Source organism: Peromyscus californicus, unplaced genomic scaffold (assembly GCF_007827085.1).
Source record: "Peromyscus californicus insignis strain IS unplaced genomic scaffold, ASM782708v3 Scaffold_1__1_contigs__length_55948999, whole genome shotgun sequence".
In the NCBI taxonomy this organism is placed as follows: domain Eukaryota; kingdom Metazoa; phylum Chordata; class Mammalia; order Rodentia; family Cricetidae; genus Peromyscus; species Peromyscus californicus.
Window position 1 is genome coordinate 23,575,582 of NW_026294492.1, and position 27,153 is coordinate 23,602,734.

The following is a 27,153-nucleotide window of genomic DNA, read 5'->3' on the forward strand; positions in this document are numbered from 1 at the left end:
TGCTCCTCTAGAGGTTGTGAGTTCAATTGCTGGCAACCACATGGTGGCTCACAGCCCTGTATAATGAGATCTGGTGTCTCTCTTTGGTGCCCTCTTCTGGCACATAGGCTTGCATGCAGGCAGAAAACGGTATGCATAATAAATAAGTTTTTTTTTTTTTAAAGGAAAGGATGTATTAAGTTAAAAATATATTCAATTGACCCAGCTGGTGGTGGTGCATGCCTTTAATCCCAGCACTTGAGAGACAGAAGCAGGTGGGTCTCTGAGTTGGAGGCCCTACAGAGGGAGTTCCAGGATTGCCAGGGCTACACAGAGAAGCGAAAAACAAAACAAAACAAAAATACATTCATATGAATAGTTTCTTCTAGCAAATTCTACATCTCAATAAAAAGAAATGTAAGGAAGACCAAAGCTAAATTATAGATTATGACTGTGGTAGGACACAGAGTACCCAGGGGTTTTACCCCTCTCCTTGAGAGGTGATCGATGCTGACGCTGTGACTGGGTTTATAACGAAGATGGTATTGGTGGGGCTAACTGACACCACACATTCTTTCTGTAGAAACCCAGGTGAAGACAATGCATGGGAAAGTGTGAAAATTTGAGACGCAGACTGATTTATAATTTTACATTTCACTGCCATTAACTAACTCTGAAAGTTTAAGTAAATGTTATGAAAATACAGGTTTTGAAAATTTCATTAAGGTTAAGTAAAATCCAAGTATTTTTAAACACGGATAAAATATGCACTGGTGACAGTAAAATGAGGAAACAATTCCTTGCAAGATGTTCTTGTTATTTTTTGTTTTTATGAAAACAACAACAACAAAAGAAATTGTGTGTGAGAGATTTGAAAACACTGGTGCCCGGCGTTTAAGTGGTAAGGAAAATGGTAGAGGCTCCAGGGAAGGAGAGTAGTCTACGGAGGGGAGAGAGGTGGGCGATGCGGCATGCTTTCTTTTCCTGACATCTGTGTGTGTGTGTTCATGTGGATGCCATGGTGTACATGTGCAGGTCAGAGGACCACTTCTCTTCTGCCACATGAGGCCTTGGGATTGAACCCAGGACATCAGGCTTGGCCGTGAGGGCCTTTAGTTTCTGAGCTGTCTTGCCAGCCCGAGAACATTCTTTACAAATGTGAACACAGTATAAATAACCTTTGTAGAAACTGTACAGCTTTAAAGGGTTGAATGTTGTATACAATTGGACTTGTAATATGAGTAATAATTCTCTGAGCATATACACTATACTTAGTATACTTAGAGAAATTCAAGTACATATTGGAGGCAAGCTGTTTAGAGTATGCCTTGCACTGATTTTATAAAGGTTTATTAATATTTAAGTTGTGTGTGTGTGTCCTCGTGTGTATGTGCTCAGGAGTGCAGGTGCCTGTGGATACCTCGAGGTGGCAGGTCTTTGGGAGCTGGTGATGAGTGGTCACAAACTACCCAACATGGGTGCTGAGAACCAAAGTTGGGTCCTCTGAGGGAGCAGTGTGTACTCTTAACCACTGAGCCATCTCTTCAGCCCCTTCACACTGATTTAAAACATTTGATGCTGTGATTTCAAGCCAACAAAGTAAAGATAAATAGCATACTAGGAGACAGTTATGAGAATCAGATTATTGTGAGTTCAAGGCCAGCCTGGGCTACAAAGTGAATCTGAGGCTAGCTCAGGCTTGGGCTACATAGTGAAGGCATTTCAGAGTGCCTCATCTATGCAGTAGATAAGATAGTAACTGTTACTGATTCATAGTTGTCTTAAAAATTAATGAAATGAAATGCTCAGGATAATAAATACCAAGCACGTTGTTAGCATTCACCAAACATTATTTTTATAATTACACTCTTTTTTCACAAAATAGCTGGTGTGGGAAAGAACCATTGGCAAATATTAAAAACAAAAATATGATTGTTGGAATTAGCTCAGTTATTGGGACAGAAGAGAAAAATCATAAAAGCTGAGGGAGTGGTTGGTAGGCTGTCGCATGGATGAGCTTGGGTTTGGCTTCTTCCTGGATGCTAGCCGCACTGGCTGCACTGAGGGATAGAGGGCTGTGGGAAATGTTCTGAAATTCTGAGGAAACAGTGATTTGGAACCTCAGATTCTATTTTTAGCCAAACCAGCTTCCAAAGTTAAGAACCAAAAATCCATTTCAGGAATGTGAGGACAGAAACAATTTTCAAAAGAAAGGACTAACAGAAGGGTACAAACAAAGAGGTCGGCAGACTTGGGGTCAGATCTGAATATCGAAAACATTTCCGTCTAGTTTAGGAATGTAATGGAGAAGTAAACAGTCTTCGGAGCAATTGAGTGGTTCCTACAAGTCCTGTAAGAAGGGTGGTGGTAAGCAGCATACATTTTTGGCATTATTTACTTTTAAAAAATTAAACTTAAATTTAAACTGGAGTCTTCCTGTTTACACAGTGGTAGAATTAAGAGCTGCTTTGGTTGGTGGAGATTGATAATTGAACTCAGTGTTGATGGGGTTGTGTGGTTCAGCAGGCTTACCAAATATAGAAGGGTGAAAAAAGCCAAGGAATGAAATGGGGTGTTCTGTTTCCAAGCCAATCGAGCTGAGGTCAGCACATTGTCTGCCATGGGGTAGGAAGTTCATGTTTAATATTCTGGGCAATACTGTCCTGTGGCAGCCATGGTGTCCCTGTGGCACCCAATGCTCCCTGACATTGTTAGACAGAAAGAACTGTTGATAGTGTACATGAACAAATGGGACGGCTGAGTTCTAGGGAAGCCTGGATTTTAGAGAACAAGAGAAGGGGCAAAAAAATCCTTCATTTCAACCAAAGACGGGAAACAATGGGAGAGGAGGACACCAAGAAGTGTAACAGGAAAACATGAAAAATGTCAGGAAAATTTACCCCTAAAAATTATGACCAGAATAAAGATTTCTAGTAGCGAAAAGAGAGTCTCAGATTCCGTTTAGCCTAAATTAGGAGCGAACGGGATAGATAAACTGTAGCATATCTGTATTCCAGAACAGCATGCATGCTTGCAAGGCATTACCCCTCATCCCTAGCTGCTGAGATGAGTGTTGTAGTCATTGTGTGTGAGTTAGAGAGGAAGACTCTCATGGGCATTGTGGAGCTGGACCCCATACATAGGCTGCCAAGAATGGGGACCAAGGTGCTTTGCTGGGAATCAGAATTAGCTCTGTTTGGCTCATATGCAAGAGGCTTTGGCCTTCACTACACATGCTGTCTTTACTGCCCGACTGCCTTTGCTTCACACTCTCTACTTTCCCATGGTCCCAGGTATAATTTTAAGACAGGGTGGACATTCAGTTGGCCTACAGAGTTACTCTGTGTGGCCCAAGCTTATCATGCTGTGTGAGCTCTTCAGAGACTGCATAGGCTGTCCTGAGTCAGGCATCTCCCACAGAGGCCTGGGAAGAATGGGTAGGGTAGGGTGGGCGGGCATGGAGAACAGATGGGCTTATCAAGGCTACCTTTTCAGTAATAAGGTGGGTCTGCCTCTGAGATAGGCAGTGTGACCACATACACCCACCAAGGAGTGTGCTTAGTAACATTCCAGAATGCCCCTTTCCATTTAAGTAAAACCTGGTGACGACTGTTGAAATTAGCACTTGTGTTTAGTTTAAGAGTATAGAAAATGAAATGTTAGAGAATTCTTCTGTGACCTGAGAAAGTTCTTTTTTTACTGCTTGGTAAATAGTAGTGCCTTGAGATTATAGTGACAAGCTATGGCTTAAAGGAGATTTTAAAGAATTTTGCGAACCTCAGGATCACCACACTCCTTTAAAAAATACTGTGGCTTATGTGTTACCAGTTTAATCCAAGATTAGTGCTAAATGTATGGTATGTCATAGGATGCTTATGATAGTAAACATAGTCAAAACTTAAAGATCTGAAAATTATGATTAGTAGGATGTGGATATCACTGTTGAAGTTCATGCAAATGCTTGTTAATTTTTCCCTAGGCTGGGCCATGCAAGCTGCTGCCTTCATCTTCATTCATAGGAAGTGGAAGGACGATAAGAACCATTTTGAAGACATGATTGATTATTTTTGTGACATCCGTGAACCACTACAACTTCTCATCTTTCCAGAAGGAACTGACCTCACAGGTAAGGCAGCCTGGGTTTGGATCATAGAATTTAAAAACTTAGAAACCACTAGTCAAATCTTCTTTTCCTAACATGAAGTATGTGAATATCAACAAAATTAATGGACGACCCCCAACGTCACTCAGTTAATTAATGGTACCCAAGCTTATCATGTTGTGATCTTTCACATCGTTTGTCTTTCGAAAGACTGTGGTTTTAGGTTTTATATTGTGTATGGGGTGTCTAAAGAAAGCTCTGTTAAGATATGCTTGAGCAAAGATTAAGGTTTGTTTGCCCTAAGGGGGTGGTTGGCCTGGCAAGTTCAGAGCTCCGAGAAGAGGAGCAGCTGTAGGAGGCAGTCCACAGCAGAAGTCTCCTTCCTTGTAGGGCAGGTAAGGATACCCCCGTTTCTAAGACAGTTGATTTGCATTGTGGAGTAAGTAATCTGCCGTGCTGCTCTACTGGTTGAACTGTTGATCCTATCTGAAAACACCCTCCCCAAAGCCTCTGGAACCGATGTTTGTACGGTCCTCGCTTCCTTTCCGTTGTAATGAGCAATACCCTAACTGAAAGCAGCCCGTGGAGAAAGGTCCCAAGCTTACAGCTGCAGCCCACAGTCTCTCACTGGGTGGAAGTCAGGGCAGGAGCCTCAAACGGCCACTCACACCCACAGTCAGAGCAGAGGGGATAATGCGCCCTTGCTGGCAGTGGGCTCCCTTTCTTCTCATATTGGTGAAGAACCCCTCTCCAGGAGATGATGCCACCCATAGTGGGGACAGTCCCCCCTCGACATGCCCACTGATCTAGATAATTCTGCATTAAGACTCTTTCCAGGTTCTTCTAGGTTGTGACAAGTTGACAGTTAAGAAAGCAACACATGCTGCCTCGTCAGGTTCACACAAAGTTAGGCATCACAGTTGTTAGGGTATAATTTTTAGTTCCATTTTCCTGAGTTGGAAAAAAAAAAGCTATTTCTGGTTTTAACAATGATATTACATGTAATTTGACACTCTTGTATATAAAGTTTCTTTATGTAGTAAATATCCTAGTGTCTAAAACTTTATATACAAAATTAATTCCCTTCTTTGGAACTTATGTTAGATGAGGAATAAGCTAATAATCTGTACAGATGTTGTAAGAGTTTGTATAGAAAAATAAAGCAGGATGGGTAGATAGAGAGTAAAGGATGCTAGTCTGTAAAGTGATCAGGGCAAGCCTCTCTATTGAGTTTCTCTTAAAAAGTAGGGACCATATGTAGAAGGCAGAAGACGGCATCAACAGCAGGAGACCTTCTGGGTAATTGGACACCAGCTGCACAGGCCTGAGGTCGGAACATGCCAGGTTGGCTTGAGAAGATGAGTGGCCGGCAGTGCTGTGGGTGTGGGTGGAGGCGGTGCTGGAGTGGGAACATTGCAGGCAGTGAGCTGGCAAGAGGCTGCGGCTGGAAAATGGGATGCTAGTGCAGTTACTAATAATGACGGCCTGGGAACGGGAAGATGAAGGAGGAGGAGAACATCGCCACACTCATTGGTCTGATCATTTCCAACTTCCCACAGTGTGACTGTACATTTTAGAGCTGTGTGTGTTTGTATTCACATCTGCAACAGAATTCATTTATATCTGAGAACCCCAAGTCACCAACAACTGGAAAACAGACTGCTCACCTCTCTGGTACCTCTGGGACTGCTAATCCCATTTAAGGTCTGCCAGCTGGTGAACCAGAAGTACTGTTTTATCACCCCGTGCCCAGGATAGTCATAGACTATTGGAGAAGAGCTGACTGATTTTCATGTCCAAGGCCTTTCCCTTTAGTTGCTGGGGAAGCTGTGGACACTGGACTCAGTGCCTCTGTCAGAAATGAACAAGGCCTCTAAGAGTATCTGCTGGCTGTTGTGTTGGGGGAGGCATCTGTGGTTGCTGGAGGGCTGCAGAACTCCCAATCTTAAATTTACTCCCAGGAAAGCTGTGTTTGTGTAGATGTGTTTCTTATACTAGCCTGTAGGTTTCCAAATAGAGCTGGTTTACAGGCCCTAATGTCTGCTGTCATCAGAAGGTGTTTCATGATCTCTAGTCCAGGCCACATTTTTGAACACTTTATTTTCCAATTGTATTTGCTGAATAATGAGTTTGGTTCTTCTTGAAATTTGTAAAGTGACCTCATGGAATGGAAAAAGAAGTTATTGCCAACAATTGGAACATATACTTGTCTCTGTAACTATATTCGGCCAAACCATGTTCAGATGTTTGTACATGATGTGCTAATCATGTGCTTATTTTGTTGTGCAGTGGTTTTGGTTAGTAATATTAGCCCCTCTGTGCTTGAGCAAGGCAGATATTTCACTCTGCTTTGAAAGCCTAAATTATTGGGTTAAAGAAAACATTGATCTGATATATTTGATTGCTGGCCATTTCTTCTGGATGTCTCTAAATCCTTGACTTTTGTTAATTTTCAGTTTTATTAGCATTTTATATTATATTTGAACTTTCATTATTTAGGGATTTTTTTTATTATTACTGTTGGTGGGTGGGGATTGAACCTAGGGCCTTGCACATGGTAGACAACTGCTTTAACACTGAATTACATCCTCGCCTCTGTAAAGGTTAATGAACATTTGAGCTTAGTAGTTTTTTTGTGTTTTACATCTTAATTTTTGTTACATACTGGCTTTTAAATAATTTTAAATTTTGCGATATAAATTTAAGGGAACTTATGAAGGCCTTGTTCCTAACATATATTTACATATATCTACACACATACCAATAGATTGAGTTCTTTGTAAGGGCTTATCACAAATGTTTGCATTTTGGGGCTGGAGAAGTGGCTCAGTGATTAAGAGCATTTGATACTCTTGTAGAGGATCTACTTTGGTTTCTAGCACCCACATGGCTGCTCACTTCTGTCTGAAACTCCCGTTCCAGGAAATCTGACATCCTCTTCTAGCCTCCTTGGGCATCACACACACTGGTACACAGATATGCAAGCAAAGCATTCATACACATATGCAAAATGTTTACATCATCTTCATATACTGTCTGTAACAATGGAATATGTAAATATCTTTTGGGGGCAGGCAAGGTCTCATTATTAGTCCTGGCTGTCCTGGAATTTATGTAGACTAAGCTGGTCTTGAACTCCTGAAGATCTGCCTGCCTCTGCCTCCTGAGTCCAAGGTTTGAAGGTGTGCCCACCATGCCTGGTCATAAGTGGTATTTTTATCTAAGAAATTCTTACTGTTTTTCATTACCCACTACCATCTTTTACTTTACTAACAGTCTATTATTTTGTTTAGAAAATAACAAGGCTCGGAGTAATGATTTTGCTGAGAAGAATGGACTTCAAAAATACGAATATGTCTTACATCCAAGAACTACTGGATTTACTTTTGTGGTGGACCGTCTAAGAGAAGGTAAGCACTTACCTTAAAATGTGTTTTAAAATAAATGTGGGACATTCTTCTGAGATTTATGTGTAGCTAGCTCTCTGACATCTAGTGAGCCCTATTAGGACAGTGCTCACCTGTGACTAATAATAATCACCCTCCTCTTCTAAATGGTACATGCCATAAAATTGCCTGTGCCCAACATGAAAGGCCTTGAACCATGTAAGAGAAGGTCTGCTTCTTTCCCTAAATGGCATCACTGTTCTTTTAGAGTCTGAAGTGCTTTAGGATACCCAGTATAATCTGCTAAAAGAAAGCGTCTTTACATCTAAGTACCATGATTTTGAAGAAATGTTTTGTACTGGTCCAAAATCACATTGGGATGGTAAAACCAGAACTGTCTATGGGCAGTCTGGGTTATTTTTGAGACTCTGTGATTATAACTAATATGATATAGACTTGTGGTGTTGACTTCCACTCTGCCAGTGGACACTGCCTTCTTGCCTGTCTACATCAGAAGCTCATGAAGGGTGGGCTTCTTTGTAGCTGTGGAATGTGGTGGAGAGGCATTCATGTGGTTTGCTCACACCCGTGTGTTCACTCTTGTCTCTCTCTCCTCCCCTCTCTCTGATGTAGTACCACTTTAGTATCTAACGTAGACTCGACAATGTGGTTTCTAGTGTATGTGTTTAGTAATATGTGACATCAGGAAACACATTTCTCAGTTAATAGAGGTTGACTTTGGGACATATCTTTTACTTATAAAGATCATCCTTAATACAGAAAGATAATGGAGAGATTGTTTTGTAGTTGATCAGAGTATATTTGTTGTGTTCTGAAATCTAGCAACCTGATAACTTTGCTGCACCCTTGAGAAATGTATAGTGCTTAGTTGTCACTCAGAACACTAGTCAGTAACCACATGCAGTCATTTTTTCCTGCCAGAACTGGTGACTGATCCCCCTCCCCTCCCCCTGTATATCATTAAAAAAAGAGAGAGAAATTCATGATGATCTCATTTGCCTTGGCTAGAAAACCAGACTATATATTTTTTTAAATTTCATTTAGAATTGTGGACTAGAAACCTGTGCTGAAAAAGAAGAAACATGTTGATTGTTAAAACAGTAATAGCACTAACATTGAGTATTTATAAGTATCAGGCGTTGTGCTGAGTATTTTTAATGTCTTCAGTTCCCTTCCTCCTCACAAGCTTCCAGAGCAGTTTTCATTATCTCACAAAACAGGGGCAGACAGCAAGGGGAAGGGAGTGACCAGTTACTGGAACAGTGTTGAACCGAGGAGTCTATGCGCCTTCATTTATAGCATAATTGCAGTTAGTCTCCAAACCAAAAAAACACTGTCATAGCAAGAGGGAGCTGCATGGTTGGAGAGAGGATGTGAGAGAGAGAAAGGCACAGGAGGCCAGCGGCCAGATGATGGAAGGTCAATGGCCACAGGTGGGGGTTGGGATGCTGTGCGAGGTGACAGGAGCAGGCCACAGTTGGCGGTGTTGGAGACAGATTTGCTTTCTTGGGAGGCGACAGGATTTGAAGTGAACAGAGAGGAAGATCTGCACCCGGTTGGGCAGTGAAGAGTGAGTCTTAGAGGCCATTGAGTCCAGAGTGCTCCTTTAGAAAAGGAGGCCCAGCATGGCTTCCTGATCTTCAGGTTGTGGAGATCTGCTTTTGACAGTACATTGTGAAAAGCAATCTTGTTGTCATAACAAATGATCTTATAATTAGTATTCCAATAGAACCCCAGAGACTGCACATTAAAACAAATGACCATAGAGTGCCATCTTCATGATTCTCAATTGCAGCCGAGCTTAGTGTTGCAGCTGTCTACTGCACAGACAGCAGAGGCCGGCAAACATGGGTTCGGAACATCAGGAGGTAAGGATAAAGCCAGAGCAGCATTGTTGAGCAGGAGGTGGGGAGCAAGGCAGGGGAGGCCAGGTCTCTCCTTAGAGTCCGTTTGACCAGGACAGAGAACACTTGGAAAACTAACTTACGAATGGAACACTAATGACGTAATGTTTTACAAGTAGGTTGTTTCTGTGGTAGTCATTGAGTTTTCTTTGAATCACTTCATTGTTACCATCTGTGTGCTGTGTGCTTGTTTTACCATCTTGCTGGATTCTTTCTTGGGGAATTGCCCTGCAAATGAAGAGAGTCGGTATTAGTTGCACCAAATCTTTAAAAAAGTCCCCAAAAGTAATACAAAGTAGTGTCCTAGCATGCTTTTCAGAACATTATATGTTATACTAGTAGGTATTCGGTGTGGGTGATTCATACAGACTCCTAATCACAGAATCTTTCAGTATATGATCATTGTTGTTTCTTTTTTAAATACTGGAATAATCCAAACTCAAAAATAGTTACTAATTTAGAGGAAAGAAGCTTCACTTTTTTGTTTTAATTATCACTTATAATAAAATGTATAATGTAATCTTAAACCTTGAAATGATTGCCCTCAAACACTCTATTCATTATAATCTCCGATGATTTGTAATTTTTCTTTGATTTCAACAAGTAATGATTTGGTCCAGCCATTATAATTTTGTCATAGGTGGTGCAGTTGTAATAGTCATAGTCACCAGTAGGAGGCACAGGTGTGCTCATTTGAAAGCTCTGAGTCCTGTTGAAATGACCTGGAAATAAGGCTCTCCTGACTATGCAGAGGAAGGAGATAGAAGCATTTGTTTTAAAGCATGGTCCAGTTTGAGACAGGATTTTGTCTTCAAGAAGTTTATAGTCCTAATGGATAGAGATACAAATGACACACTGTGAAAAATGTCCAAATTAACATGTATGCTAAGTGCTAAGTTTTATGCAGATATTATGCTAAATAGTATGAAGAGTACTCATTTAAGAGGGTCCTGTGGTACTGAATTGGTGACTCTTGTAAGCAGCTGAATTCCTCTTGAACAATGGAGACTATGTGAGCTGTATAGGCAGAAAGAGCATTCATGAATGAGGGGAGTACAAGAAAGGGCAGTCAGGGCCGGTGTGGACCGAGCAGTCACCTTGTAGACATCAGCCTGCGGGACCTGAAGACCGCTTGAGAAGTGACAGTCAGTACTTTAAATGTTGTTTGGAGCCTGGCTGTTTAACAACGTAATCCCTCGGGTATTCATAACTTCAGTCTATTTATAGGTTGAGTCACCAAGCAAATAGGCTTATCTATTAAGGTTCCAAATGAGCATGTAGATATATTTAAGTTTTAGGTTTGAAATCGGTCATTTCTATTTAAAAATTAAAACACGTCCGCATTTCTGTTTGTACTTAGCTTGTATGCATAAAATCTATATAGGAGGAAATGGAGGATATAGCCTTTCTAGGAACCTGGCTGGCACTGAGTTACACACTAAAGATAAAGGAAATTCCCACCAAGTAATTTGGATCAGCACACTTGAACAGAGCCCTTCAGTTTGTTCAGGAAAAGAGAACTGCCCACATTTAATGCTGGATTTTATGCTGGATATTTGATATCTGTGGACCTGTTCCTGGCTCTCTTGTTTGTGTTGGTTATTGTAGCCCTCCTTTGCTGTGAGAAAACTGCAGCCAACAGCCGTACATTTACAGGCAGCTCAGGCTTTACCTGCCTCACCTTGAGGCTTGGTTCGCGCCTACCTGCTGACGGTCTGTTGCTGCAGTGGCTGGGTATAGGGAAGAAGTAAAGGCAGCATAGGTCACCACCCTGTGCAGCAGACACTCCATTTATTTTAGTCAGTTAGCCTCTCCCAGGATGGAATTTCAGCCACCCTTCTTAGCAGCATGTGAAAGATGGTAAGGAAGACAGACAGGCATACAAACAATTGAAATATTGGGGGCATCAAATACCATGCACCCTGGCCTTTCATGGCACTTTTCTTAATTGCTGAGAGCCATTTATAAATATGCCAAGACCTTTCCGTTATGTTAAAAAATGTGATCGTACAATAGACCTTTGACATTTGCAGGAATATTTTCTGAGACCTATTCTGCTTCCCCACACTTGCAGATATCTTTGTAGATTAGCAGTTGGCTTTCTTTTGAGGTCATGTCATAAGGAGCAAATCCTGTCTATTGATTGTGATACGTAAGCGCAGCAACACCTAAGAGGAGATTTATGTCCTGATCAGTGGGGTGAGTACACAGGCCACCTAAGTGACTTGGTGATTTACACACTGTAAATGGCACTTCTGTTGACTCTGTTCCTTTTAACTCACGTCTATAGCAAAAACAAAACCAAACACAAACAAAGAAAAAAACCTGAGCTTTTCATTGTGGACAGATTCTGTCTTTATCTTTTTAATGAACCAGTTTATGACAACCTTTGTGGAAAATGATGGAAGACATCTAGTTTATATGAAACAGCCACCTAACATTAACAGATGCCCATCATGTTCCAGGCATAGAGTCATAGATGGTTTCCCTTCCCTTACCTATGTAGTAGAATCAGTTGTTCTGCATTGTAAAAATGTGGACACTTAGCTTCAGCGCAGACCTGCTGACTCCGTCTGGTGGTGCCATCCTGGGTTCATAGTCCCCAACCTCCCAACCCACTGTCACACATGCTGCTTAATTCTCCCAACGGAGCCGTGTGCCATCCCTCTACAGATAGGCTTCTTTCAGCCACTTGTCTGGGGTCATGTGGGTGAGTAGAAAGATTGTAATTTGAAGTTGGTTTGTTTCATGCCAAAGCTCATGCACTTCTCAATATAAGGTCACAGTTTTTCTGCCTCAAATATTACAAAATTTGTTCCTGCAGCAACTCTCCAATCAAAGATTTCACTCTGAGCTCCTCGGGTGTATTATAAATTTTGTTTAAGTGTGTGTGTGTAGGGGGCATGGTTCATTATAGTAACTTTTTTGTTTGGTCTAATTCCTTTATTTACCGAGTCCATTTCCATTTCTCTAAGGATCAGTGAACATTTGGAATGGAATATTTTTACCTTAAAATATAACACCAATTATGTCCAGTACACTGTACAAATAGGTTCTTTTTGGAATTATTGGATTATTTATTACAAGTACCTTGACTGTCTTTGTGTATTTGTTTGTATTTCTTCCAGAGTATAAACAATTGCAACCAATCCCAAAATCATATTTGAAGTGCCCATTCTTTCAAACCAGGGCTCCATTTTCCCCTTGTTTTAGCCACTAAGTCTCAGATATGCCTCATAACCTGATATTTACAGTATAGGGTCTCTTTCTATTAAAGATAAAGGTGTCTATTTTTATTATAAAAAGAACATGTGTCACAAGTAGGAAAATGAGGCAGAAGGAAAGTCAGCCCAAGCCTTAAGTAGTCGCCTCTGAGAGAGACTCACTCTCTCTCTCTCTCTCTCTCTGCTTCAGTGTGCACAGAGCGAACTAACTAGACTGGTCCAGTCATGCACCTGTTTTAGAACTGTTTTCAAAGTTGTAATAATTGACAACATGACTTTCATTTGTTAATATATGCATTCTGCTCTATCAGAATACTGTTCAACTAGATTCCAACTTTCCTGTCCTTACCAGTAATAATACCTCATGAATAGCTTCTGAGGGGGAAATTTCCTCAGCCTAATTACCGAAATGTGTAACTTTTCTCCAGGTTTTGGCAAAACCTTTTGCTTTCCTGATTTGACCCTCAGTTCCCCTGAAGGCCTTGGGGCCATCTCTTCCGCACACAGCCTCCTCTGCCATGGCCTTCGTGTCCTGTTGGTGTGGGCGCCATCGCCTATCGCCTCTCCCTTTCTGTGTTCCTCCGGCTCTCACTGCCTGCCCTGACTGCTCCTTTGCTAACCCACTCCAGACACTGCTGCCGGCTGCCTTGAGTCAAGTACCACTCTCGGACCATCACGTATGTGTTGATTTGTTCAGAACATGTTCTTACACACTCATTTTCTTGAGGACTGTAGAGTTTAGAAAACAAGACGTGCATTGTCGTCAGAAGTAAAAATGAAAGTATCCTAGGGACATAGAGACATGCAGCCTGTGAAGGGAGAGTTGGAGAGTGAGGCGTTGTTCAGAGAGGCATTTGAAGATTGATGGCACTTTCATAGGCTTTGACCAAGTCTTCGCATGGTTCCAGTCTGCTTTTGTTTTAATGATCGAAAGAAAGTCCCTTTTTAATCTTCTTTTTTAATGTGTGGGTATTTTGCTTGTGCATGTGTTTGTGCACTCCCTGAAGTGTGCAGTGCCCGTGGCGTCAAGAAGGCAGCATTGGTCTCCTAGAACTGGAGTTACTGATGGTTGTGAGCCACTGTGTGGGTGCTGGGAACCCAGGTGCTCTTAACTGCTGAGCCACCCGTGGGACACAAAGGACATGGAAGAAGGTGGACATGTCTGTAAGAGATGGCGCTCCATTCTACTTTTAAAAATTCACTATCTGAATGCCCCTTCGTGCACTGTGAGCCGGACATTGAATCACTTGGCCATTCCCACTTACACCTTTTGCGTTTGAATTTTTCCTCTGGTTACTTTGTCCACATTAAATCCTACAGTTGTTCGCTCTCTTCTAAGGCCCTTCCCCAGTCTGTTCTCTGTTTGTGCTTCTGTCTAGTGGAGCATTCCGCGTCGTTGATCTTTACTAAATAGTGGCTTTAGTACCGTCTCATCCAACCTTCCTAAAAGGACAGCAAAGGCTGTGCCACCCAGGTCACCAGAGCAAAGAGTTGTCTGCTACTTAACGATAGTACCCTGCCACTTTCGTTCTGGAACTTGAACACTAGGCAGCAGGTACTCACGCAGCAGGACTGCTCTGTTGTGAAGTGAGATGTAGGGCAGTCTGGAAGGCCACGTGAGGTGGCTACAGCTAATAACCACTATTTCAGACAAAAGAGTGAACCCCCCCCCCCCCCCCGTATACTTTTAGAAGAGAAATGTAGAAACATGTTTCCTGTAACTGTAATTAAATTTGGTTGTATAAAAATCGATATAGAAACATGCCTTTTAAAATATCTTCATTGTTTATTTTCATCATACTTGGTACTTTATTACACAAGACTATTTTCAAATAAGCCTGTGTTATACATTGGGAATGTGGTTCTTAATGTTTCCATTGTTAGAATTTTCTGTTAGCAAGTTTTAGTTCTGAGGTGTTGCCATAGGGACAGTCGGACAGCTTTGGGTCACTCTGTCCCACTAGCCTTCAGTAGGAGAGATTTTGTCCTTGGTCAGATACTGTTTTCCTAATACCAGACAGATGTAAAGGAGTGGGTGGGTATAATGGAAGGAGGGTCCAGATGTGGATATAATGGAAGGAGGGCCTGGATATTAGGTCTGCTTGCTTTATAGCATCACTGACAAAGATTCCCAGAATGTGTTCTGTTGTTACAGAGTTACCATTGTTATAAACAGTGAACATTTTATACTTGATGCATTTGACTCATTTCAAACTCTTGTCTATCCCCACATATTGGGATATATATATTAAGGGTAGCACCCTGGAAATTGCTTATTACTGACATTTATGAAATGTTTATTTTAAACTTCAGAACTGTGGAAGAAGAGGTGTCTGTAAGTACAACTTGTGGTATTGGCTCTGTGTGATGACTTGTACTGTGCGCTGACCGTGAAAGCATTGTTCCATACACTGCCATGTCCTCCCACTCCTCCCTCTGGAGGCAAAAGTGAGAAAAGGAGGCACAGGAGAGGCTTTGCTGGCCTGTCACACTGGCAACTGAGTGATGGCAGCAGCATGCAAAATGCCTTGAAACGGCTTCAGACGCGACTTAGAGGAGAGTGCAGGGAAGGATCTGAAGTGTATGGAACAATGCTCTCGAGCTTCCTGTTCACATGAAAATTGGTTCTCAGCAAGGTCCAATTTTGACCTGAATATAATAAACTCACTGAAGTCTCCAATCAAGGAATTCATTTTAACAGGAGCATATGGCGGCCTTTTGCTTTTGTACATAACTTCATTGTGAACATGCTGTGTTTCTTTTTTGGGTTTGTCCAAAAAAGGTTTATCTTGTTTGTTGTTAATCTGGATGTGTGTCAAGTTTCTTTTTTTTTTATCAAGGTTGCAGTTTTTCTCTTTTGGTTTGTAGATTTTAATCCTTTCTTATTCAAAATATTCTTTCTGCATTTTTTCTAGATAGTACTTTTTTTTATCAAGGTTGCAGTTTTTCTCTTTTGGTTTGTAGATTTTAATCCTTTCTTATTCAAAATATTCTTTCTGCATTTTTTCTAGATAGTACTTTCTTGCATTAAAAAGGCATAACTTATTTGGAATATTATAAAGTAATACTACAGCACTTTCAAATCTTGATGGTGTGTGGGTGTGCAAAAGAAGTGCATAGCCCTTTACTTTTCAAGTAAATCATAACAGCTCCACAAAACACAACACCAAATGCATAACTTGTTCACTTGCATTCTGCTTAGGCTATCATATGTATTAAACAATATGAATTTATTATGTTTCTATATTGCCATTCTAATATAGGAAACTCTTATGTGTGCTAGTCCTTTTTGTCTTTGCCCATGAACATTGTCTTTGCTGCTCAGGGTAATTTCTTGTGGGTACTGAAATACTTTTCTTTCATAAATACATAAATATTTGCCTGTAATTTCTTATGATTCATTTATCATATTTAAAATAATCTGTATTATGTGGTTATTTATGTACTTTTAAACAACATGCCTTTGACAGTGTGATAGTGCTACAGAATTCCTTAGTTATTAAATCTGAGGCATTTGTATTGTGTTGTCTTACCTGTAGATTAAAAGCCACTTTGATTGAAATAATTTAGTCTCCCCACACCCACAGTTCTTTGGGTTAATTTTGTGATATTATCAGTAATATGGGATTCCATGGAAAAACTCAACAGAACTTTTGAGAACAGAAGCTTAAAAATCCCTCATTCATAGTTATTTATAACATATTATCCTTCTTTCCTCATAGAATTTTAAATGGCCTTTACCAGAAGATAAAATAAGTGAAATGTGGTCCAAAGTGCCAAAGTCAAGTAATAAAGTATGTGTGCATAGGGCTTGAAGGGAAGGCATGGCATTATCCAAGCTGAGGAAAGACGAGTTAGTCAAACACAAGCCTTAGCACTGACCTTCTTAGAATTGAGTGCATCAAGGTCTTCCTGTTTCCTCATTGCATCAAGGCGTCACGGTTTACAGTGGCAGTGAACTTTGTCGTAGTTCCTAGTCTCCTGTGGTTGAACTCCTCTGTCGACCAGCATTCTTCAAAGCTGGCCACTAAAGTACTCCTGCTTTTGCCGATTGTTCTCAGATGTCATTATGGAAGACCCAACAATCCACCCATGCTACACAGCCACAAAGGAATGTCTGGTTATTCCTGTTGTGAGTGCCTGGGAATTACCCTGGATGTATAATCCATGTGCCTAAAAAGAATGACATTGTTTTCAGAGTTACAAGATGCATGTTTTCATAGAACAGTGTCTTAACTGTTAACAGTGTCTTAACATTATAGGCTTTATAATGTTAAATTTAAGGAACTTTCCCACTTAATTTTGGTTATAGAAATTAAAAACATGTTAGAGATGACTCAGAAGTTAGGATCCCTGAGTTCAGTTCCTAGCAATCATGTCAGGTAACTTGTAACAGCTCCAAGGGATCTGACTCTCTGTTCTCCATCAGCACATGCACATATATATATACTTTCATACATACATACATACATACATACATACAACATGCAATTAAAAAAATCTAAAACCTTTCTTATCTGTAAAAAGCATCTTTACTGTGTTGGCCATTATTAGTTTCTTTAGCAATTCAGGTGTATTATAGCAACTCCTATGTTAGTATTTTTAATGAAGGATGATTTGAATATTTCAGGGATGGACACTGACAAGATCTGAAATAATCAGGAAACACTGGGACTGTGGCTTCACTTTGAAAGATGAGTAGAGTTCAGAGAAAGATAAACCTGTTACAACATGTCTTTTTTTTTTTTTTTTTTTTTGGTTTTTCGAGACAGGGTTTCTCTGTGTAGCTTTGCGCCTTTCCTGGAACTCACTTGGTAGCCCAGGCTGGCCTCGAACTCACAGAGATCCGCCTGGCTCTGCCTCCCGAGTGCTGGGATTAAAGGCGTGCGCCACCACCGCCCGGCCAAACATGTCTTTTTAAATATATAAATTTGTATTTAATTTTAATGAATAATATTATGCCTTCCCTTCAAGGCCTTTGTCTTGTAGTCAGTATCATGTGATCAAAGTATGTTGGTGACAACATCAGCATAAAAATTTATGATGAGCACATTTAGAAAGTGTATGATCCAATAATACAGAAGTACTATTGTATGATCAGTGTATAAAGTATAGTGTATGATCCAATAGTCAGAACCATGTGCAAATTGTCAAGTAGGGGGGCTGGGAAAATGCTTGCTGTGCAGGAGGACCTGAGTTTGGTTCCCTGCACCCACATAAAAGGCTGAGCACTGGCACAAGCTTGTGACCCCAGCACTCAGGAAGCAGAGACAGGGATCCCTGGGCCTGGCTGACTAGCCAATTAACGAAGGTTCAGTGAGAGACCCTGTCTTTAAAGAATAATGTAAAAAGTGAGGAGAACACAGGACATCAGGAACTCTGGCCTTGACAGTACAGGTGCTTATGTGCATGTGTGCCCATGCATCCACACATCTCAACACACAGACACACAAAATTGCTGAGCAGAGGAGGACTGTTAGGACAGGCAGGGTGAGAGAGAAAATTTAGGGAGTCAGAAGTTGAATTAGTTCTTGACTGTTTGAATAGAAAGTGTACTATGATACATTATGTGGAGACTGGTCTGGCTGGAGCCCAGGGTTGGTCTTCGTAAAGAGGCAGAGCAGCTAAGGTAGTAAAGTTGTCTGTACTGTCATGAAGTCTACTTCCAGCAAAACAGAAAATAAAAGGAATCAGAAATTGTGTCCTCTGGAAAGGTAGCAGCATTGACTGTAGCTATCCGGAACTGCGGAGTAGATCGTCCCTTCTTACTCTTCTAGCCACTTACTACTTGTTTCTGGCTTTATCATTATCCCAAAATAGTTCCTCTTTTTCAGAGTTTTGCAGTAATTGAGTTCCATTTAAAGGAGACTCAGTAAAAGTAATTATACCTCATGATTTTTAAATCTGCCTTGAACCACAAGTGAGATATTTACAGAGCATGTGATGACATATAGTAGGAATAGAGGATGATTCATCCTGATTCCAAAGATGCTAGAAAAGTCACCGAAGAAATGCCTTATTTATGTTTTTACAAAGTAGATGGAGATTAAAAAACAACCCACTTGTCTCCTGTATGGCGATAAATGGTCATGTTTGTATCTGTAAGCATTGATTTGATCTGAATCAATCTTTTCAACAGTAATAGGTCTGACTGCACGGCTGGGTACATACAGACAGTGGATATGCCTTCTGTGGGATGTCTTTCAGATAACCGGTTTCTAGGAGCCAGAAATACCCTTGGGCGTAGATTCTGAAAGAAGCCTTTGAATGCAGCAACAACCATCTATTTGGTGACCTTGGTGAATAAGTTGCATAGGACTGAAGTGTCAGAAGCCAGAGTTGAATGTAGTGAAATGATACAAGTGGAGGTATAAGGGGGCTTGCTGATAAAGAGAAAAGGGTTCAAGTAACCAGAAGGGAAGAAAGCCCCATCAAGGATGGCTTGGGAGCATAGTGGGTTATTTTTTATTTTTTCATATTTTTCTAAGATTTATTTTTATTTTATGTGCATTGGTGTCTCGTCTGAATGTATGTCTGTGCAAGGGTGTCAGATCCCCTGGAACTAGAGTTACAGACAGGTGGGAGCTGGGAATCGTACCTGGGTCCTCTGGAAGAACAGCCAGTGCTCTTAACCGCTGAGCCATCTCTCCAGCCCCAAGCATAGTGTTTTTGAAGCTGAGATTCACCAAACAAAAGCTGAAAGTAAAGGATTAATGATAGAGCCTTTTTCTGAGAAATCGGAGGGGAATGGGAATAGCAGTAAGTTTTCCAAGGCCAGAAGTAGGGTTGAGCCTCGACATAATTTTTGGTTTGGGTGGTGGAGAAGAGCCTGCTCTGTTCTCTCCAGCAGATCAGGTTAGGTGATCTGATGGTGGCGGGTGGGTAGGCTGAAGCAGCTCTTATGGGAAACGGGCAAAAGCAGCTCACCAAATGCTCTCCAGTCTCAGCAAGCTCGGCAGTCCTCTTCTCTCTGCCCTGCAGTCCTGGGGTTGTAGGCACTTGTGCCGCCATGACTGGCTTTGTATGTGGATCCTGGGGGTTTGAACTCAGGTCCTGACGCTTGTACAGCAAGCACTGTTATCCACTGAGCAATCTCTCTAGCATTCCTATGTCATCCTGTTGCCCTCTCCTGTCCCTCTCCTACAACTCTCTCTCTCTCTCTCTCTCTCTCTCTCTCTCTCTCTCTCTCTCTCTCTCTCTCTCTCTCTCTCTCACATACACACACACACACACATGTGAGAGAAACCTATCATATGATATTTATCTTTCTGGGTCTGGTTTATTTTGCTTAATATAGTAATCTTCAGTTTCGTCCATTTTTTTGTAGATGACATAATTCATTCTTTTTGGAGGTTGTGATAAAACTTGATTGTGTATATAGCATTTTCTTTACATATTCACTTGTTGATAGATACCTAGATAGATCCCATAACTTGATTGTTGTGAATAGTGCCGCCATAAACATGAACACAAAGGTGACTCTTACTGTACTGACTTAGAGTCATTCCAGTACATTCCCAGGAGTGACATTTCTTGACTGAATGTTAGTTCTGCTTACTTTTCTTTAAAAATGTGTGTGTGTGTGTGTGTGTGTGTGCGTGCTTTTGTTCATATGCAGCATTCACTTTGGCTTCTCTGATAGGATGTGGATGCTATAATTTAGCATGAACCAGAGATTGCTATTTATTTTTTATTTTGGTTACTGTTTTATTGCTGTGAAGAGATGATGTGTGCAAGAGAGAGTGAGTGGGAGGGATGGAGGGAGGGAGAGAGAGAGAGAAAGAGAGAGAAAGAAAGAACAGAGGAGAGAGACTAGACTGGGCCTGGTGTGGGCTTTTAAAACCTCCAGTAGCATACCTATTCCAACAAGGCTACACCTCCTAATCCTTCCTAAGTAGTCCACCAACTAGGAACCAAACATTCAAATATATGAGCCTGTGGGGGCCATTCTTTTTCAAACTACCACAGTTACCACGTTACGATGTTTTTTACCCCACCTCTGATTTATCCACTTGAATCTTTAAAAAAAAAATTTTTTTTTCTTCACTCTTGTTTCCCATCTCATGTGTATCCTGTATTCCACCTTTTCAACTATACCCTTGCCAGTATCCTGGTCACCTTGGCCACATTGCCCCGACGGGCACACACCTGCCAGCAGCCTTCCTCCTCTAGACATACCTCGGCTTTGAACTCTGGAGTCTCCCAAAACATCCAGATTACTGCCAAAGTAAATTCGTCGTTAATCGTATTGGATTTCAGGGTTGCTGTAACAAATTCTTTGTCGATTGAAACAACAGAGATTTACTCTTAAAATCTGATGTTAAGTGCCTGAACTAAAGTATTTAAGGATGTGGGAAGGGGATCTGTAGTACACTGGGTTTCTTTTTCTAAAGTAGGTAAAACAACAAGAAATGCATGTCCAAACAGGATGGTTTCATTCATGATTGTGTCTGCTTTATCTCTGTGAATCAAAGCATAGGAAGTACTTATACAGGGCGCAAGCTTCTGTTATTTTGAGGTAGGCTTTGTGGGCCAGGCTGGAGCTCAGGGTCCCTCACCTGGCCTGCCAAGTGCTTATTGCAAGTGCATGCTAGCTACTGTGTCCAGCGAGGGTGAACAGTGTCTTTGGCAGATACTTAAGTAACGGTCCAGGATTCTATTTTGTCCTTCACCCCATGTGTAAAAGGTCCCTGGTAATAAAACCTGGGATCCAAGATGTGATTCCTCCTGTTTCTACCTTCCAGATGACTGCTCTAAGTTTTACTTGGTGCAATTACTTTGCTTTGGAAGAAGATGGTAGTTAGGACTTCTCATGAGCCAGAGGGCACAGGGACACGAGCCTTCAAAAGGCTTTGCTGGTACACTGGGGTCACCTGACAGGAGTTTTGGAACCTGCTTTGTCTATGGGTTTCTGCATTCAGATTTTAAAATAGAGGTTTTTTTTTTTTTTTTTATGTGTATGTATTTGCTCCTACATGAGTGTATGTCATGTGCAGGAGCCTGTGGAGTCCAGAAGAGGGCATTGGCCCATCGGGAACTAGAGTCACAGATGGTTGTGAGCAGCCACGTGGGTGCTGGGAACCAAACCCAGACCCTCTGCAAGAGCATCAAGTGCTCTTAATCGCTGAGCCAGCTCCCCAACTCCACAAATCGGGGCTCTTGTGCATCCTTCACCCACATAAACTTGTGATTCTAAAACATTTGTGGGGAAGAAGATGTGACTTGAAACTGTCACTTAAATTTCTTTGTAAGTTATTTGTTTTGTTTTAAACTTCTATCATTGACCTTAAAAATACTCGTAACTTGCATTTTTTGATGGGTTTCTTTTGATGTCAGAGTAAAAATAGCTGCTTCATTATTCTCTGACTGAAAGCACTTTGGTGGGTGGCACAGAGCACGCACTTCATTTTTAAAAAGCGTCTAGTGGATTAGCATAGAAGGTTAGACTTGCCCCACCAAGAGGCAGTGACCTAATTATACCCACTACTGTGTGAAACTAGGCCTAATCACATTCCGGGAGAGATGAGCAGGCGCTTGCCTGGAGGAGTGGGATACAAAAGCAGAATATATTTACTTTGGGATGGAAACTTGACACAGCATCTGATAACTCGCACATGTGCAAAGCTAAGTAAAGGTTTCAGTATATGAAAATATATGCAGCACACAGAAAACAGAGGCAGTGGATCATGTATGCAGAACATTAGACAGTTAATGGTACCACATAGCATATGTCTAAAAGGTGAGTGCTAATAAACCAGCATGTCACCACCAGCCAAGGCTAATATGCTTCCTATTGGTTGTCAAGAAAGTCACTTGGGATTCGTAACATCAAAGCTGCAATGATGTTTAACGTCCTAAATATTTCCCTGCTTTTCAGTCCTCCGTCTTACACGCAGACTAGATAAGGGACATGTAATTTGTTTTGCACGTGTGAGTGCTACTCTCACAGTAGGGCTTGGTAAAAACAGTTCCATCAGCTGATGAGGTGGCTCAGCAGGCCTCTGAGTGTGAGAACCCCAGTTTCATCCCTGGAGTTCACACAGTGGAAGGAATAGAACCAGACCCTGCAAATTGTTCTCTGATTTCTATACTTGTGTTATGGTACATCCTCTGCCAAACAAAAGAAAAATAAATTAATTACATGTTAAAAAAACAATTTAAGGACCAGTTCCTGTAACTCAACTTGGAAATGTAAATATTATAGCTATTGAAAAAATGGTGATTAGCTTACTAAATAATGCCTATTGACTCTGTAAAATGAAGATGTTTGCCTCACAGGATTGTCAGGGGTGTGACTTCTACATGAAGACTTTAGCTCAGTGCTGGACCATTTAAATTGTCAGTTGCTCCTGGTTATCTGTTTCAGAACAGTTTGCAGCTTCTGAACGCTGAGGGTGTTTTGTTTTGTTTTTTGTTTTTTTTGGCTTTGCTTTTTGAAACAGGGTTTCTCTTTGTGACCCTGACTGTCCTGGAACTGGCTCTGTAGACCAAGCTGGCCTCTAACTCAGAGATCCGCCTGCCTCCCAAGTGCTGAGATTAAGGGTGAGCATCACCACCACTAGAAGTGAATCTTCATATTGTACATCTCAATGCAAACAAATGAGAGGACTTTTGGAACTGCTTTTGCCACATTAAATAGGGTAGCATGTTTTTCTAATTCTTGACTCACCACTCTACAAACAACTGTTTTGTATTTATGTGATGTATTTAGAATGTTCTGATAACTGGTAAAGGACATATTTTGTTGTTCAATGTCCAAGTTTAAGTACCAGCATCACACATACGTACACATGAAAGTACCCAGATTTAAAAAAAGAAAAAAGAAAAGAATCATAGACTTGCCTCACTGCTTAGCATAGAGCTCACAGACTATGACAGGCAGACACGAACAATTAAAAATGGACCACACTATCTTTGTCTGAAATGCCCCAAGTAGTCTATGGATATCTATCTATACTCCTTGAAAACTGGGTTTGACTCATGCTTTTCTTAGATGGTTTCTTTTAGTGGGGTCCGACAGTACCAATCTGTAATCTCAACTGGGGCTGAACCAAGAGGACCACAAGTTCAAGACTTATCTGGGCTACAAGTGATCTCTCCTCCCAGACCATTCATGGTGTGAGGGTTGTTTCTCTTGTTGCTGGGATCGGAGTGGATACTGTCTACTCTGGTTTCTACTCCAGTCCCCATATCCCAGCACGTGCCTTACAAAGACGGATGTAACAGTAAGGACAGAATGGAATCCTAAAAAGTAATTGATAAGAGAGCATTTCTTTTTCCTAACTTAGTTATATTACTGTATTATAAAGTTCTATTAATGTGATTTTCTCAATTCAAAATGAATTACATTGTTTCTAGAACTGAGCTGAAATGTATCATTTCATTTGTGAAGGGAGGAGTTACCCAGCATAGTAATAGATTGAATAAAACTTAGAAAAGATTGTTTACTTCCTTCCATACATTTTAGTTGCATTTGTTTCAGTAAATTCAGTCATTTCATTTGTTACAAGTAAGAAGAGCCATCTGTTCATTAACAGAAATCTCTTGTTACTGCCAGCCTACTACTAGCACTTTCCTTCAGCGAACTATACTTTAAGGAGTGTGACGTGGATAGAAGCTCCTCCTCTTCTCAGTTAGCCAAGTTAATGAGCTCCTCACCCGTGGTGTTGAGTGTTATAGGTAAAAGGATTTTCATAATTTAAAACCAGATGAAACAGTATATTCTGGTTTGGGGAGCATGGGTTCATAGAGCCCTTCAAAACTCAAAATTTATAGATAAAAGTCAACCAATGTTTTATTATAAAAAACCCTGGTAAATTTATCTCTTGGTTATTTCTAAAATCAACATTTGAAAATCTAGTTTATACGTGATGAAACTAAAGAACAAGCTAGTGTGTCTTCTTTAGGGATAAGATTCATTGTTCATGCTACTTCCTGTTTCTGTTACCTTGATTTGGTATTACTATGGCTGTTGTAACATTTGTTGGTTTTTAACATCTTCTTGAACAGTGTCATACATATATATAATGCATCTTAATCATATTCATCTCAACTCTCAATCCCTACTTTTTATAAACCACCTAGTCTATTTAGTACTACCCACGTGCACATGGCAACCTGGCGCTGCCACACTTCCTAAGACAATACAGCCATTAGATGCCAGTAGCTCCCCAGCTTGGGGTAGAGCCTCATGAGCCTCTCCATGCTGCAATGCTGACTGGCTTGATTTTGTGTAGGTAAGTGCCAAGCACTAAACTTGAGTCTTAGTATCATTGTGCTCAGCTTGGGTTCTCAGTGCTTTCTGGATGGGTCATGCCTCTTCCTAGCTAGAACATTTCCCTTGGTTTCCAAAGCCACTTGCGCCCCTCCTCCCTATTTCTTACCAGTATCCTTCAGTACACAGCTCCTTTTACTGAACTTAATAGATACAGTAGTCTCCCACCCGCCCCCCCCCCAGACATACACACACATTAGGTTTATTTATGTCAGGGTGATATTTATACCAAGAGCTTCAAACAATAGATCTGTATTCTTTCCCAAAAGAGAACCTACAGTTTTGGATGCCAAGTCTGAATGTTGCATGCTGTCACTTTCCAACTATTTTCTACATGCTGAGAGCTGTTGTCATATTTCTGGGCTGCTTTTCAACACCAGGTTGCTCTGCATGCTCATAATTATTGAGGTGCTGAGACAACCCAAGCAAAGCCCTGACTTTTCCTCAGTTTAGTGTTTCCTGTGGTCAGTGAACATTAAGATCTAGACTGGAGATTTCGGTCCCCCCGGGGGAGCTAAGTGCACTAACAGAAATGTTGTTTTTGTAGAACGTGACTAGTTCAGCACAAATTCTTTATCCCAGTTAAGCCGTATAAGCATCACACTTCAAGGTTGAAATAATGCATATTAACAAAAGCATTCAAGTTATTTGGCCAAGTTTCTTTCTGTTTTTAAAACAGTGCCAGAGACATACCAACAGAGTGATATAAATGCTGGATTCAAGTGTTTTGTAGTCATGCAGTTGGCATATAATATAAAATGATTGTTAAACTATATACATTCAAAACTTAAAAACATAGTTGAGACTAGGTCAGATTGGGGATAACGCTGAAATGGGTCTCTTAGGATTAATGTCGATGGTAAGGGTTGGAATGAGTCACTTAAGGAACCTCCTGGGTATTGGAGAGATGGCTCACCAGTCAGAGTACTTTTTCCTCTTAGGGAGGACCTGGTTCACTGGTGAGCACTGGTGGCTCACCAAAGCCAGTACGACTAGCTCCAGTAGATCCAAAGCCCTCCTCTGGCCTTCTAGGCTACCCACACACATGGCACACCTCGACACAAACACATGCTCACAAATAAAATGTAAAAAATAATCTCTAAACAAATGGAAGAAACTTCGTTTCAGAACGAAACAAAACAAAAGCCATCTTACCTGGCCTTTCCCTGCCTTCCCCATGTAGCTTTTGGTTCAGAGGAATTTAGGTGGTCGGCTGTAGCTGGTGGATCTCATCCGGTGACCCAGTGGAACCCGCAAGATCTTTTCATAGTGAGCAACAGGCAAGGAGGCGGCTTTAAGGAAGGTCATGTTGGCGGCCGAGCTGTTCAAGCACTTAGTGCTGCTGCGTGACTAGTCTGTGTCAGGTGCTGGGTGCAAAGAATTGCAACTGAAAAGACAGGGTTTCGAGAAGTTTCCTTGTGACTCTGTCTTTGAGTAAAGCAGCTTGGAGCTGAGGCTCTGGTCACCTCACACCTCTCCCTGGACACAGCTGGGACTGTGCAGCTGCTGACCTTTTCCAAAGCCATGGCCTCTGCCTCCGTTCATTCAGAGTGTTTCACAGAGTCAAAGCACTTAATTCTCCTCAGTGTCTGCTTTCATACACATTTGGTGTGGGCTTTGCCTCTGCAGCTCTAAAAGGAGTGATTCTGGTACTGGAGCGTGTAAACATCATGGCTCTCTACCTGGGCCACTCTTCTGAAGCAGCACTTTGGTCTGCAAGTGCTGATTCCTAATCACAAGATCAATACTGCTTTCCCGACCTTTGTGAAAGGTTTCCGTACCCCAATATTAAGTCTTTCTGCTGACTCAAGCCGAATTATAAAAATAAAAGACCAAGTTTATTGGGCAGAAACATACCCAGGTATAACGTGGGGCGGGGGCAGAGATGTGACCGCCCCCAGGGATGTGATCAGCAGAGGAGACCAGGAAAAACCAGGTGGCTGTTCTCCAGGAGGCCTGGTCTTGAGGAGCTGCAGCTTGGTGTGCTTTCTGAAGGTGGGGTCTACAAGGGGGGGGGGCTGGAGCGGAATTCCCAGCTAAACATCTTAACCTTTTTGGGTATATGGGTACTTCCTGCTGGCATGGGATGATGTGGGAGGGGGGAGTTGGGAGTCAGTGGGCTCACGCTCAGTGAGAGGTGTGGATGAAGAAGCATTAGGTTAACCGCCACCCTGGAGACCTCAGGGATCTGTTTCTTGAGGAAGCTGGGAAGGCAGGTTGTCAGGAGAAGGGAATAGGTGGCCCTGTGTATGGGACTAGCCCC

The 27,153-nt window shown here is 41.5% G+C and overlaps 1 protein-coding gene and 1 long non-coding RNA gene across 4 annotated transcripts in view; one reads left to right on the top strand and one right to left on the bottom strand.

Moving 5' to 3' along the window:
* Lclat1 (lysocardiolipin acyltransferase 1) overlaps positions 1 to 27,153 on the top strand; it is a 129,179-nt gene that overhangs the window by 65,135 nt on the left and 36,891 nt on the right. For all 3 annotated transcript variants that reach the window (XM_052746231.1, XM_052746230.1, XM_052746232.1), the window contains exons 4-5: positions 3,959 to 4,105; positions 7,375 to 7,491. In XM_052746231.1, the coding sequence (XP_052602191.1) occupies positions 3,959 to 4,105; positions 7,375 to 7,491 (264 nt within the window). The remainder of the gene's footprint in view (positions 1 to 3,958; positions 4,106 to 7,374; positions 7,492 to 27,153) is intronic.
* Positions 8,437 to 26,808, bottom strand: LOC128115497 (uncharacterized). Its single transcript, XR_008220184.1, has 4 exons — positions 26,046 to 26,808; positions 19,215 to 19,312; positions 16,499 to 16,789; positions 8,437 to 9,620 (listed from the first exon to the last, which is right to left on the bottom strand). It is a non-coding gene; the product is annotated as an uncharacterized LOC128115497 (long non-coding RNA).